General features: G+C 47.4%; 1 protein-coding gene across 1 annotated transcript in view; it reads left to right on the plus strand.

Moving 5' to 3' along the window:
- Positions 1–13965, plus strand: part of Hsdl2 (Hydroxysteroid dehydrogenase like 2) — a 59893-nt gene extending 45928 nt beyond the window's left edge. Inside the window, exons 6-8 of the mRNA XM_077692937.1 lie at positions 1882–2082; positions 7767–7979; positions 12405–13965. Coding sequence (XP_077549063.1) covers positions 1882–2082; positions 7767–7979; positions 12405–12640 — 650 coding nt within the window. The 3' untranslated portion in view covers positions 12641–13965. The remainder of the gene's footprint in view (positions 1–1881; positions 2083–7766; positions 7980–12404) is intronic.
- Positions 13966–14013: the final 48 nt, after the last annotated feature.

The following is a 14013-nucleotide window of genomic DNA, read 5'->3' on the forward strand; positions in this document are numbered from 1 at the left end:
GCACACACTGGCCCGCGTAAAGGATAAGCTTCCTGAAGAAAGCTTTCCCGGAGTGATATATGAGGTCCCCTGTGCAAACCGCAACGCTGTGTACGTAGGCGAAACAGGCTGCTTTCGAAAGTGTCTAAAACAGCACTGTTACGATGTGAGAACGAAAAAAGCGGCGTCGAATGCCCTCGCCGAACAGGCAGAGCTGACGAGCCATGAGACAGACTGGAAAAATGCATGCATCATCACTGCGGAGAAGAATTCTGTTGTGTTGAACAGTCGTGTTTATGTAACCTAGATGGTGCTAGGAAAGCGCCTTATGACGTCAGCTGACACAAGCATTGTGTAAACTCATCACGGACTAATAAAAAATCAGTGTTGTTCGGGCCACGGCGGATGCGGTTTACTTCGAGGTGCCTCCGGTGTAGTTGGACAGGGCATGCAAGGCGATACAACAAATTTGGCTGCAAGACTAAATTTAGAATCTCTAATAGTACAGACAGCGCCCAGCACCCTGAATCGCAACAGCGGAACCTTGCACCCAATGTATGCTCGCTGCCTGCGTCACGTTTGAAAGCCTACTTAACTCTTTCGGGACCGCTCCATAGGCCATCGATCACATATGATCGATGGTTTCGCGAGCCTGCAGAATACAAATTTTCGCTCGATGGCACACCTAGCGACATCTAGGAGATAGTTTGAAAACTGGAGTTTTCTCTTCTGTGAAGTTTCTTTTTTTATCGCCAGGTGGCAACGCATCAGATATTTTATTCTGACGGGCAGTGTTTTCGAATGTAAACAAACATGGCGTCATACTCGTGCGAGCGCGATAAAAAATCCGCCTCGTCTCGTCTCGCATATCTTCGCCTTCTACTGTTGATTTTAACGATGAGAGTGGCAGTGAAAAGTCGGAATGCGGCTTTAGAGAATGGATTTCAGCTCGAGTGAGGATTCGGGTGTCGATCAGCCTGGAACATCAAATCGCGCTCAAAGGTGGGTGTTGGTTTCGGTTTCAATTGGTTCTGGAGTAGCTTTGTGCGCTTGAAATATGTTCTGGCTGGTTTATATTTATTCGCTAGGGTGGTAACTACCTATGGTGGTGATGTCCTGCCACCAGCGCAGAAACGGATCAAGTTTTCGCCGAGACGAGAGCCAGGCATGTACCTGGGCGACGCCGTAGCCATGGCCTTAGTGCCAAAGAGATCACACACAAAACAAAAAACCAGTTACACCTAGCCGCATCAAACTTTTGCGATAAAGAAACAAAGCATTGTGTTAGATTTCGTATATGCCAAAATAATTTTATTCTTTTTTAATGTTTTTATATTTACGCTTTTTTCCATATTTTTCTTTAGTTTTCTTACGAAGTTCTTACTTTCAGATTTTTTCATGGTTCTATCATCAGAGTTGAAGTAAAACTTGGTATTGTATGTCAAAGAACATATTGTTATGGAGCTCAGGTGTACAATGCCCCACAGTGCATTGAAACAAGAACGATGACGAAGACTACGACTACGAAGTGCCTGGCGCGCATCTTGCGCAATCTGTCATGGCCGAATGTACATAATGTGAATAGATCGCTTCACCCCATCGCATCGTTCGCCTCATCTGTGTCCTGCCGCCATGTAACAATATAATTAGCTGCATTTTGGTATATGCTAAGGCAGGATGGTGCCTTTGCTTTGTGTAATAAAAAATTTGTACCGAGACCTCCATTTTTCATCACTTTTTCTGGCGGTCCCGAAAGAGTTAAGGCCCTTTTTTGTCTGCAATAAATTAAGTGTGAACAAGGTTCGCTACTCGGTCGGTGTTCTCCCTCAAGGGTCAGTCGAGGCCGGCGGGTGGCAAAGCGGATCCGTGGGTGGGTGCCTGAGCCTCGCCTCTCCCCCGCAGCCATCCACACGGCAGCCACCGAGATGCTGATGGGGGCCGAGCAGAGCCAGGGGGCCGGCCGCAAGCCCAGCATCATGGCGGACGCGGCGTACGCCATCCTCACCAAGCCCAGCCGCTCCTTCACGGGCAACTTCTGCATCGACGAGCTGCTGCTGCGCCAGGAAGGGGTGCGGGACTTCGAGCAGTACTCGTGCGTGCCCGGTAAGGCAGAGGGCGGGGAGGCCCGTCTCCTTCCCCGCGCGTTCGTTGGCACGCCTTCTGCTAACGTGTCCCTCTTGCGGTTGACGCCAAATCGGGAACGACCGCGGTTGGGCAGCCACACATTTGTCTGTCCCATTCCATCGGCCTAACACTGAGGGCGGGGGGGGGGGGGCAGAAAAAAGTGTCGCTACATGTCACTTTTGTTGGTGGGTGTGGTTCTCGTCGGTTCACATGTTTACAGATGCAGCAGGCCACTCAATATGAAGAATTTGCTCTTTAAAAGTGGATTATTTGTGTGAATTCACAATGATTTTTGGCCACTGTCTAATAAGCACCTAACGCTTTGGGGAGAGTTGTTCTGACTTGATCAACTTTCACTTTTTACACGGTCTTGAGTGGGAACGGAAAAGGGCACAAGTCTTCTTTGTGACGTCTTCACGATCCCAGCTTGAGTGAAAAACTCAGACAACCCCAATTCTGTAACCACCCGCCCTGGAGTAGAATTCTTTGCTCAGCCTTGGAAGCTGGCCGTGATAAAATATGCCATAGCAGTGGGAGGCAATCACCTTAAAATGTTACGTCAAAGGAGCTTGAGACAGAGAAATGGTGGTTGTGGCATTGAAGGAAGAATAACAGTCTAAATCAAGTTTACATTATTCACTATACATAAAAGATGCTGTTCGCGCATTGAAGTGATAGCAAAGTTCAGTCAAACCTTTTATCAAACCAGACAGTGCCTTTTTTAGTGTTTCCGCAATAAAAAAGGCACTGTCTTGGGACTGTTTGCAAACTCGCCGCACAGTATGCCGCCTGCTATTCCTCAACCAGATAACTAACGGAAAAACAGGTATTAACCGCCAGACTTATCTGAAACCGCCCGATTACGTATCAAAAAGGAGAGACAACAGCAAAAAGATTAGAGAAATTCATTGCCGCACCTCGCTTTTTAAATCATCTTTTTTTCCACGCACAATTGGCGATTGGAATAAGCTTCCAGAAAACATCGTTTCCGCATCTGCCGTTACATTTGACACAGCTCTAAGGGATTATCTGCGTGGTGAAAGTGAAAAGAGCGTTTCTTGAATTGCCGCGATGGTGTTCCTGTCAATTATTTGTATTGGTTTTTTTGTATTTGTATTTGTTTTTAGAGAATGTCGATTTTTTACGTCGTCATTCGTCTTGTTTTCCTGTTCTTTTTTTTTTTTTTTTCACGCACGTGTTGCCGTTTGATGTTGTACAATGCTCTTGTTGATTTGCTCTTGTACAATGGGATATAATCTTGTACAATGCTCTTGTACAATGCTCTTGTTGTAGAATGCCTCTGTTGATTTTTATTCCTGTATATCACGAGATTCATGATTACATTTGTCCACTGAATTTTTTTCTTATGTATCTCCTACAACAATGCCCTCTGGGCGAATGTAGTAAGCTGAATAAATAAATGAAACCTCGATGTAATGAAGTCAGTAAAATTTGTAATTTACTTTGTTACATTAAAATTTCGCTACATTGAAATTCGCGGTTAAAATTAATGGTTAACTGTATAAAGCAGCTGCTGCAAGTGAAAACGGCGCGTATCTACAGCTAGTACACTGATGTGGCCGCGGATACTGCCTGCACAATGCGGCAGCCGTGAAGCAAAGCAGGTAGCTAAACTACTTGCCGATTGCCGGATTGGAACTCTTCTCTTAAAGCAAAGCAACATGCCGTCAGAGCTACGCAGGCATCAGCAAGAACCGCTTGGATCATTTTCTGCACAACGCAGCCGCAGATACTGTATTTACACTGTATTCACTGAAAAACAAAGGCCCTCATAGACTTTTAAGTGGTCCTATCAGAAACTATGTTCATCATTATCATACAAGTCCTCATAGACTTTTAAGTGGTCCTATCAGAAACTATGTTCATCATTATCATGAGTCCATCTATGTTCACTGACAAACAAAGGCCCTCATAGATTTTTAAGTGGTCCTATCTGGTGCTGTCGGAATTCACTGTTTACCCCCAAATTTTGTCTTGTTAACACAGGATCGGCTTACAAAGTGTCGGATGTAGCTGAAATTGCATCATGATTAAAATTCTAGGGTTGCGGAAATATTCAAATTTTCAGGTGATAGTACCCTCTTTACTTGCATAATAGGCGACCTTTTTTTTTTCAGAAAATCTGGCTCATAAGTTTTAGGTTTTACACTATTACAGAGGGTAAATTTTTTGATAATATTTCGACTCTCATTCTCATGCTTTAACTTTTTTGCGACCACCGGAAAATGTGATAAAAAGGAGTGGTGTGGGTAGAAATTTTTTTTTTACATGAAACAAAAGCACCAACCTGCTTTGGCATATACCAGTATGCAGCTAATTATCTGTTATTTGACATACAATGCAATTCTTTACCTAAACACTGCACGTAACACCATGAAAAAATGCGAAAGTAAGAACCTCGGTAAAGAAACTACATAAAAGTTCAAGAAGGTGTAAACATTAAAATTTCCAAAAACAGTAAAATTATTTTAGGATATACAAAATGTGACACAATGCTTCGTTTCGTGATTGTGGAAGTTTGGTGTGGCTAGGCATAGCCGTTTTTTTGTGTGAGCTGTTTGGCATTAGGGACCAGCACTTGCACATGTTTCTAGGTTGGCAGAGCATGACGCATGTTCCACGCGCCGAAGCAGTTCCGGACTGAGGTGAAACACAGGTGCACTTTGCAGGTGTTGCGAAAGACGTTTGTTTTGAGCTCGACTTTGGTACGTTCGTAGCACGGCTTGCAGTTCTTACGTCTTTGGACTTTTTGTGATTTGAGGTCCGCGCGTTTTCCAGTGGGTGGTGGAGGAGAGTGAGCTTGTTTGCCATCAAAGTAAAAAATCTGGTCAAGGAGCTCTTCTCTCAAAGCCAGAGGGTCGTACCCAGCTTTTCGTGCCGGGCTCAGGGATCTCGGGCTGGGAAGCACAGTGTGCTTGAAAAAGAGCAAAGCTGTTGACGCAGGCAGTGTCAATACAGTTGAACCTCGTTATAAGAAACATGGATGTAAGAGACAAATGGGTATAAGAGACGCTATTCACCCACATGGTTGGCTGCCCTATCTTTCCCATTATATTGACCTCTTTTATAGCTGACATCGGATGTAGAAGACAGTGGGTTATAAGGGACAAGTTATCCTTGAACTTTAATCAATAATCTCGCTTGTGACAGACATTTTAACATCAGATGCAGTGCCACCAGTCACTAATTGCAGTTGCTTCCATTGTGGAAACACAGTTGGACGACAGACGCCTGCAGTCACTATTTATTATAACTTCAGCAAACACACAGTGGTTCAGTAAGCTATGAAATGACGATGAGAAGCCCTGCCAATGGAAATGCAACTTACAGAAGTGGTTGAAGCTTACTGCCATCCATTGGAGCGCGACCGCACATGCGGGCTCTCCCACCCGCGTAGCTCCCAATCAAGACGCATCGCAGATGTTCAGTCCGGCAAGTGTAATGAATAGCCTGAGCACACAGCAGAAGAAGCTGTGCGCTCTGGCTATTGTTATCAGGCTATTGAACTCAACATCCACGATTCATCTTCACAAACAGTGAAAGTGAAAAAAGCTTGTAGAATCGGTTGTAAAAGACAGTGTAAATACAGTCATGAATCAAACAGATTCAGAAGTGTTTCATACATTCTGGGGGCCAAACATCAATTAGAATGAATCTTTTGCGACATGCTGTAGCGTTCTTTTGAGCTTATTTTAGTCATGCGATGCCCACATTGAACTAGGGTCCGATTAGTAAGTGAAAACATGGTTACCTGCTAATAAGAGACATGTCGTATACGAGACAGAAACTGCTCCCAGGTACGTGCCTCTTATAAAGGGGTTCAACTGTACAATGAAAAAATAGGGTCTTCCACCACCACACACTTTGCATCAGGACATTATAATAACCAATCATTTACTCCGTCAACAAGTAAAGGCTTGGGCACAGATACCGGAGTCCAGGCGTTCCCACTCCGCACTCGTCTTTCTTCAACAACTTTTTCAGCAACAAGTAGGCATCGAGGGCATCCTGCACAAGAGAGACTATTTCGCCTGTCACTCGCTTGGTTGTTTCTCATGGGTGTAGTGGTGTTGTGACGACAGGAACATTTATTTTTAATTCTTCTGACGTCTAATAAGGTGTAGCTAGGTAAAACATCACCTATATTTAGTTTTTTCTTTATTATTGCTCTGTCAGCTGGAACACTTCGATGCTGGAAACGGATAGTTTGCTAACTTGGTGAAAAAGTGGGGGGCTCGGTATTGATTGAATGTTGAGCAAAAACCATTCGAGTGTTGGTCTTTTGTCCTTACCCGAAATAAAAAATTGCAAATGAATGATGTTTTACTCTAAGTCTGCTCCCAAGCACATTTGCAACGCTCCAAAATTCAGTTTTTCGTGCTCCAAAGCTGCTCCAAATCTTTCCTTGTACTGCTGCGAAGCTGCTCCAAAACAGCGTTATTCCTGCTCCCTGAGCTTCTCCAGAGGGCGCAAGCACCCCTGCTAGCAGGGCATGTCTCGTTTGCAATGGGGCACAGTCGAATGTATGAGGGTTTGTTATATTGACAGGTGCATTCCCAGACTTTGAAGTGCCCAGGCGAAAAAAAAAAAAAAACAATTGGAGGACCATTTGGACCTGCCGAAAACGCAATTGGTTCAAGTGGAATCATTTGAAATTGCAAATGGTTCCATTTGGCCCATTTGTGTTTTCGACAGGTCTATTGGGGCCTCCAATTGTTTTTTTCGCCTGGGTGGGCATTCAGAGTATTCACAGCTTCAAAGTACCGTATTTTCCGGTCTATAAGTTGCACCCCTCTCAAAACGGCAGTTTTTCCGAAAAAAAAAAAAAAACGTATATAAGTCGCATTGGTGTATAAGTGTGTACGTGTGTACAAAACGCACTTGTTAATCAGGTAAACCCGTTGAGGATCAGTTCGTTAGAAAGTTCAGCGAAAGTACATGGTTGCGGCGGCTGCCGCCTCAGAACGCATCCCCCTGTAAGCGGTGCTAGACATGTGCATCTACCGTCCAAAGTCTAGGAAGAACTAACTTCTCAAAAATGGTTTATTGATGCACGCAGAGGGAATGTGCTTACAGACGGCGTTTAGGCAAAACCATCGAAGCCTTCTTCCTCTGACTCGCTAAAGAATAATTCATTCATTTAGACCATACAGCTGTGTCTCTTAATGTGCGCTGACATCACACAGCACACAGGCACCTTTTGGAGCGCGGACCAGACGCGGCCGCCACGTACCAAATTAATCCCATACGTAAGTCGCACTGGTAGGTAAGACACACCAACAAAAATTTCAGAAAAAAAAACTGCGACTTATACACCGGAAAATACGGTAGCTCTATTTGACTCGAAGCCGAATTGGTTATTGCATTACGTTTGTTTTGGTATTTCAAATGTTGGAATATTTGCATACCCCTTGTGACTTCTCCCTGTGCATTCCGCGTGGACTGTGGTGCATCCTTGAGCAGCACTTCTGATTGGGGAGCTCTGCAGCTAGAAGCTGCTTTGAAGCTTGTGCGCCTGGGCTGTGCGCAGCGGCGCCACTTCTGGGCTTTAGACAAGGGGGCCCCAGGGCGGGGTTCTCTCCCCCACCCCGTGGCTGGTGGGCGGAGGGAGCCTCTGCCTGATAGTGGCTGTTGTGGTGCAGGAGCCAAGCTGCAGCCGGACTTCTTCATCCCGGACGACTGCCTGCGCGACTTTGAGCAGCAGCCGTTGGCCTCGTCTTCGCCCCCGGCTCCAGCCGCAGCAGCCGAGGGCGCACAGGACGGGGGCATCGAGGGCATCCTGCACAAGATCGGCCAGAAACTGAGCCCCGACCTGGTCAGCCAGACGGGCGGCCTCTTCCTGTTCCGGGTCAAAGGTCAGCGCAGCCTCGGTCCGCGACTGGGCCAGGGATTGTGTGCAGGATAGCTCACCTGAGCGGGCCATGCCCAGCAGCTCGGCTGCGCTCTCTACTTAGTGTCCTTCCCTATAGGTGGTAAGAATTCCTCGCTGGTAAATTGAACGTTTCTTGAATAGTGCTTGCAGAGTAAGGTTTTCTGAAGCCTCCGCTGTAACTGACAACCAGCAACTGTGCTGCTTCGAATGGGCTGCGAAAGTGATTGCAAATGTGTGCCCGCCGTACTTCTCTTTTACATTTTACGCTAAATACTTTGGCCGATGTCCATTCCTTATTACCTAAATGACCTTCCGGAACTGACCCTGTATTTTCTACAAGCGTGCCGGCCGCACACGCATAAAACGAATGGCCAAAGCATCATAAGCCGAAATACGGATCGCATTAGCACTAGTGATGAGTTGTGTGGTCTTCATGGACCTTACTATGTTTATTACACTCTGGGAACTAACAGAACACACCTGCATTCATTACTGCACAAAATGTTGTCGGGGGCAATTTTCGCTTCTTGATCGATTCCCAACGACCTTTCGACCGATCGGTATTGCCGGCGTCTTCAGTCGTGAGCCAGTCACGCCATGCAGACTTCCAATCGGCCGACGTGTTCGTGTCGGCATCGTGTGACAAGGTGGTTTGCCAGCTCAGAAGTTGGCATCGCCATTGTGTCGTTGTCCTGTTGGCCTAGCCAACATGCCTTAACCCCTTAAGGGCTTGTGGTGATCCAGGTTCGTCACGTGCGATCGCCATTTTTTTGCCTATGACAACCTGTGTTCGTCACGGGTCTTTCGCAATGTTTCAAGGGGCTTTTGATGAGCCCAGCTCGTCAAATGGTGATTTTCTATGCGAAGCATAGATGGCAACACAGGTTTCGTCATTGGCACTTTCATTCAATGAGTGTTAGTACACTACATGGCGGAATGTCTGCCTTGTGTTTCCAGCGCGTTATAAAAAAACATGACCCTATCAGTGCTGGGTTCTCATGGGGCTTTGTCATGCAAGCGTGGGTGATGAGGATGTCGTGTTTGGTTCAGGTGAAGAAGGTAGTGGGAGTGGGGGGGGGTTACGGACAGCGACTCTGAATTTATTGCAGAATACACCTCAAATGCCTTCGGTATCGGGTATTACACGAGGAGTGGGGAATATTAATGTGCCGGGAACCCTTTTTGCAGAGATTTTTGTCTTAAAGATGTTACTGGAGCATTTCATGCCATAAGAAAATGTGGCAATATTGGTACATAATAGTGTTTCTTAATGACCCCTTAATGAGAAGCGGGGTAGTAGAGCTAAGACAAATATGAACGAACACGATAGCGCTAACTGTGCTGCAGGAAGCGCTGAATAAAGAAAGGGGCAGCGGCAACCTGCTGATGCTGAATAGATGACACTTCTCTTCACCGGACAGGTGAGAAAGTGCCGTTTAATAGCAGGATCTGTGCTTCGTGACACACATGGGAGAGTTGGTGACGTATATTCATCGGAATGGTGGAGCCCAAAAACATGCAGAAAGGGGTGGGAACGACTCGACAAACTTTGCAACAGAAGTGTAAGCTTCCCACTGCACGTAACAAAGTTATTCTTGGCACAGGTGACGTTGACCACGACTGAGCGTGTTCATTTAGTGTGCCCGAAACGCCTTTCAGGACCGCTTTAATTAAGGGATGAACTAACCAGTAAAATGCATTCAGATGTTCAAAACTGAAGAAGATAGCTACGAGCTTACTTCTGTTTTGGCCTTGTCAATCATCAAATTTACCGCGACAGTGAAACCGCTCAACGAGACTAGCAACACTTTGCTCTAAAATTATACTAGCGTTGACTAGGCTGCAGCGTTGTAAAGTGAGTAGCCCAACTGGTAGGACCGGGTTTTCCTTTTGATGTCCTTGTGGATGTCAGTGACAAGTAGATTAAATTTTTAACAGGATTTAGTGAATGCAAGTTCAGTACCGATTCCTTAGAAAAAGAAAACAAACTTTGGACTCATACCCTGTGCACATAGAGCACGGGCAGAAAAGTGTAGGTTCGTGCTAGGGATTTTAACATTGTCTCCAGGCCTGTCAATAAATTAGTAAAAATTTACCCACGGATTGCCATTGAAGTACAGAGAGAAATGGTAAGTCTGTTGTTAATAAGTGCACTGTGGACGATGGGGTGTGTGTTGCCTGCGCAGTAGATATTTGTTGGACCCCATGGACTCGTGGCCTTCGTTATGTGGGGCCGATGGGTCTCTGTGCTTGTTGATTGTCGATGGCTACGATGGCTATTGATAATCGTTATCTGTAAATCAGAATGCGTTACTTTTACATTTGGCTGCCCACTGCTCCTCGTGACGTTGTTCACCTGTTTTATTGAAAACTGTGCTTTCCAAACACTTTGACCAGCCTGCACTATCAGTGTCAGAGGTGTTCTATATTGGAACACGTGTTTCTTTGTTGTGTTAGCTAATCTTCGGGGACATCGCACAAAAAAGAAGTTTGTTATATTGCGGAGCGTGTATCTTCAAAAAATGAAATTTTTGGACATACAGTTAAACTTCGATGTAACGAACTTCAATGTAACGAAACCCTCAATGTAACGAACCACGGAATTTTTTGTGACTTGAAGTGTATGCACACCATGTATTTTCACCCTCTGTGTAACGAATTCTTGTTTGCCGCAATTTCAATGTAACGAAGTTTCATGGAGAACTAGGCACGAAATTAAGGTTGTAAAGGTAGATTTTGGGAGGCCAAGCGCCAAAATGGGGACTCCATAAAACACGAACAGCGACACGGGCCGCCCAATGCCGCGGATGCAGCGAGCCGGAGTCTGTGAGTGAGCCGTTTGCCTACAAACTGCGTGGCATGCATACACGGCTGGCGCACTGTTTCTGTTGGTGCTTAATCGTCTACGCGGGCATCAGCGTCAATCGCACGGAGCGTTTTCTCCCCCTTAAAAATGCAAAACGCCCCTGCTGCAAGCCACAGGCACACTGACCCAGCCGCGGAGACCACCCGCACAATCGGGTAGCTCCAGCGACCACTTCTAGCCGCTCGCTGAAACGCAACTTGAGGGGCACATGAGAGGGGCACGCGAGAAAAACAGCGGATAACATGGGCGAAATTTTCACTGTAAAACGTCATACGCGGCGCTAAGCCTAATCGCATCTGGCGTTGCCACTATCGCTGCATGCCGCCGCTTCGCCCTTCGTTCGAGTTCGCTCATGGTTGTTTTGTTTCATCGCTCCAGCAAGCATTTGTGAATCTTTATGAGCCTTGCTCTCGCGTTTTCTTTTTCACACCTGCGTCCGCGATTGCGCGCCGGCGGCGGCTGAACCAGATACGTGACTCGCTCTGCGCGCGGCAGTGGGAGGAGCCTGACCAGTTTCACCAATGGGGAGGCACGCGCCCTGTGGCGGGAGCTTCGAAGCACTAGGGGATTCCAGCTGGCCAGACAATTAGGCTTACCACCGCGGAGGATATTTGATGGGTGCTTTCGTAAGCAGCGCGTATGACGTCTTACAGTGAAAATTTTGCCCCATGTTATCGGCTTTTTTCTCGCATGCCCCTTTTGTTTACCCCTCGAGTTGCGTGTCAGCGAGTGGTTAGAAGCGGTCGCTGGAGCTACCCGCATTGTGCGGGTGGTCTCCGCGGCTGCATCAGCACGCCTGTGGCTTGCGGGGCGCATTTTTACGGGGAGAAAACGCACCATGCGGTTCTTGCTGATGCCCGCGCAGACGATTAAGCTCCGATAGAAACAGAAACAGTGCGCCGGCCGTATATGCGCGCCATGTTTTCTTTTGCAGGAAACGCTTCACGGGATGAACACTTCATTATAACCGCAAATTTCAATGTAGCGAAATTTGAATGTATGAAAGTAAATTACGAATTTTACCGACTTTGGTACATCGAGGTTTAACTGTAGCCTTATTCTGACGTTGACCTCACTTGACATGCGTGGTTTGCTTTGCACATATGTGTTTCCAACGAATGTTTGGTTGGGAGTGGCACGCTGCATTAGTCTTCCCATTGCTCTTCCCTCTGTTTCGGTGTGCCAATTTTTCAAGTATGAGTTCGCCCCAGCTTGCCGAAGTTGGGGTTTTAAATTAGCGTGTAGATCCGTTGCATCAAGGCACGAAAAAAACGTACACTTTGTCGCGACGACGGCGCTGCAGTTGACAGGGGGCTGCCTTCCCAACAAAGCGTGAATTTTCTTTTGAATGAATGCCTGTTCCCATGTGAAGTCCGAAATGCCATCTCCCCGACCGGTGTTCCACCAACCAGCCCAAGCTTTGCCTTTTAAACGCTGACCGGGTGCGCGCTCATATTGCCTCCGAGCGTTGGGCTTGTAGAAGTGGTTGGGGAGGCTCGAGGTGGGTGCCCGCAGTGTCCCCCTTGCCTGGCCGCGTTGCAGGCGGCCAGGACTTCTTTGTGGACCTGCGGTCGGGCGGAGGCAGCGTGGGCCAAGGGGAGCCCGCCGACTCCCCCGACGTGGTGTTCACCATGGACCCGCAGAGCCTGCTGCAGATGTTTGCGGGCAGCCTGAAGCCGACGGCTGCCTTCATGAGTGGCAAGATGAAGATCAAGGGGGACATGGGCAAGGCCATGCGCCTGGAGAAGCTCATGGGCACCCTCCGCGCCAAGCTCTGACTTGTGGCCACCCCCCCCCCCCTTCCAGCACTGCACCGAGTCGTAGCGAACGTAGCTCGCTCTCCACTTGATGAGGCACTGGTGGGCAGTGTTTGGCCTCCAGTGCGCTCCCTTTGAACCCGTGCAACCACTGAGCGCCAGACTGCTGCAAAAGGGGGACCAGCTCTGTGGGTGCACAAGTGCTTCGGCGCAAGCTTGACCGATCAAGCAGCTCGCGGTCTGTTGCGCTCCGAAAGCCCACCGGCAGGATCGACCTTGGTAGCAGGCGTGCGGTGCTGCCTCTTGCTACACACGCCTTTACGCAAGCAGAGGTGAAAGTACGAGCTATGTATGGGTGCACGTTGTGTGGCGGAATGAGCCCTGTCGTGGTTATTAGAAAAGAACCATGTGGCGAGCCATATCGTGGGGTGGAGGGGTTAGTTTAAGCGTGAATGGTGGTGGCGTGTTGAGTACGCTTGTCGGTACACTTCGAGGCTGGCTTCGTTTGACGAGTGGTATTTGCTCAGCTTTCGGGCGTCATCTTTTGCTAGAAATATTTTCAAGGGCGTTGTACCAGAATGCTGTGAAAAGTTGCCGTTGAAGGAGTGGACACGCTGCTTGATGCATGACGACTGTGTTCAAGGTTGACACCTTCAGCGTGAGTGCTGTGTGGACGTTATTTGCCCGCTGCAAGGTGGCTGTCAGTGGGGCACTTGCTCTGCGTGCTTGTGGAGTATGAAATACGTGCGTATTTGGCAATACCTTTTTGGCGTACCCAATTTCAGTAGAAATAAATGCTGCGATAATTTTACGATACGAATGTGTGGAATGTTGCCTGTTACAATCACTTGAATCTGGAAGGCAGTTTTTTCTGTTGATAGAATGGAAAGATAGTTAGCATGAGCTTGGCTCCGGCTGGCATGATGGTGTCAACTTTACGGTGTGCAGTAGTATTGTTCCTGTTTCTACCCAGCTCCTAATGTTTGTGCGTCTGCGCAGTTGGTTCCTGTGCGAGCCCATCATGACCACGGGAAACCTAACTGCACCACAATGCTTATACAATGTGCGAGAAAAACGTGTGGGTGGTCATAGTTTGCATGATCTTGCAAGAGCAGACGCCCTCTATTTTTCTATTGCTGTTTTCTATGCATGGTTCATACTATGTGGCACATCTAGCCTGGTGAGATTCTGTCGTAAAAACTGTCCAATCTCCGCTTTCATGAACATTCTGCCACAACAACTCAGTGCATCACATGTCGTCTTGCAATGTTGGGAGCCAAACACGTGTGCAGAGGAAGTGTTTACGGTGGAAAAAAGTGACACGAATAAACTGCATTGATGACGCACTTGTGCCGCTTCCCGGGGATGAATGCCCCGAGCCTTGGTAGCTCGTG

The sequence above is a fragment of the Haemaphysalis longicornis genome, unplaced genomic scaffold, assembly GCF_048455015.1.
Source record: "Haemaphysalis longicornis isolate Haplotype H1 unplaced genomic scaffold, Haemaphysalis longicornis Haplotype H1 scaffold_12, whole genome shotgun sequence".
Taxonomy (NCBI): domain Eukaryota; kingdom Metazoa; phylum Arthropoda; class Arachnida; order Ixodida; family Ixodidae; genus Haemaphysalis; species Haemaphysalis longicornis.